The sequence below is a fragment of the Guyanagaster necrorhizus genome, assembly GCF_019112545.1.
Source record: "Guyanagaster necrorhizus MCA 3950 unplaced genomic scaffold BT62scaffold_8, whole genome shotgun sequence".
NCBI classification, from domain to species: domain Eukaryota; kingdom Fungi; phylum Basidiomycota; class Agaricomycetes; order Agaricales; family Physalacriaceae; genus Guyanagaster; species Guyanagaster necrorhizus.
In genome coordinates this window covers 31413-32571 of record NW_025064887.1, presented here as the reverse complement: position 1 = coordinate 32571, position 1159 = coordinate 31413, and the positions used below count along the sequence as shown (strand labels likewise).

At 34.7% G+C, this 1159-nt stretch overlaps 1 protein-coding gene across 1 annotated transcript; it reads right to left on the bottom strand.

Annotated features, from left to right (window-relative positions):
• Positions 1 to 395: 395 nt before the first annotated feature.
• Positions 396 to 560, bottom strand: BT62DRAFT_890438 (uncharacterized protein; the record flags this gene model as incomplete). Its single annotated transcript, XM_043183025.1, has 1 exon — positions 396 to 560. A coding segment is annotated over one exon (165 nt), but the record flags the coding sequence as incomplete, so codon positions are not given.
• Positions 561 to 1159: the final 599 nt, after the last annotated feature.

Genomic DNA, 1159 nt, shown 5'->3' with positions numbered 1-1159 from the left:
ATAGTCAGAAGGCATACTGTGTTTTTTTTTAGTCAGATATTTTTGCAAAGCTAATGTATTTACCTATAGAACAAGCCTGTTTTATTCATATTATAAATATCACAGAGCTTATACTTAGCTAAGATTGCCTTGATGCACTCTCATTCTTTATCCACTTTAATGAGATCAACAGATTCAGCTTCGTCATGTCATTTGAATTTCTTTAAATTATTTCACTTTTTGAATTTTGACAGCCATCCAGAGCTCAAGTATAGTCTCTCATCCTCTTGTACCTTCTTCAAATTTGTAAATACTATTCACTTTTAGCATAAAACTTCACTATTCAGCAAGATACTATTTGCTATTGCTTTTGTGATCTATAAATTCATCATCTTGATTATCTCTGGATGCTGAGTTTAATGCATATGCTTCACTTGATGGCCATTTATCTCACTCTTTTCATGCTTCTCCCTCCACTTGTCTTCTGCCTTTATCCATGCACTGACAAGCAGCTGTTTGATTTTAAGATGTGGATATTTGATATTGAAATGCCTTGCCATCTTGGATTGATTTCTTCTATTGGCATGATACTAATCAAGAACCTCAATGTGCTGCTGCAGAATTGCCAGCTTACCATGCTGCTCACTAGTCACAGCAGATGCTTCTTTTTGTTTTTTGGCTTGTGCTTTTCTATCATTACTGTGATGCTCTATATGCCTTTCTGGTGCTACACAATAAAGAATCAATACATGCTATTCAACAGTTAAAGCATGGCTTATCTTTTTTCTTCAGAGATAACTTATTAAATTTTTTAATTTGACTCTCAAGTTGGTCATATGCATGCCTCTGGCTCATATTGAAATTCTTGAATACAGCTCCAAAATCTGATGCCAACTTGAGCTTCTCAATAATAATATTCTCATCAACAAAATTCCCTGCTTTGTCCAATCAGGCTTCTTCTTCTGCTGAGACTGATCCCTTGTCATTGAACCTAGCAAAAATACTTGCTTGCTTTGCTTCAGTATCACCTTTTCAGGTTTGAAGAGCTTTTTTCAATTTATAGATAGTTGGAAATATTATACTAAGACTTTTAGTACAACAGAAAGAGCAGTAGAGACAGTTGATAATGGCACATCAGAGTTTTTATATTTCTCTGACAACAGCCCCAATATAGCAACCA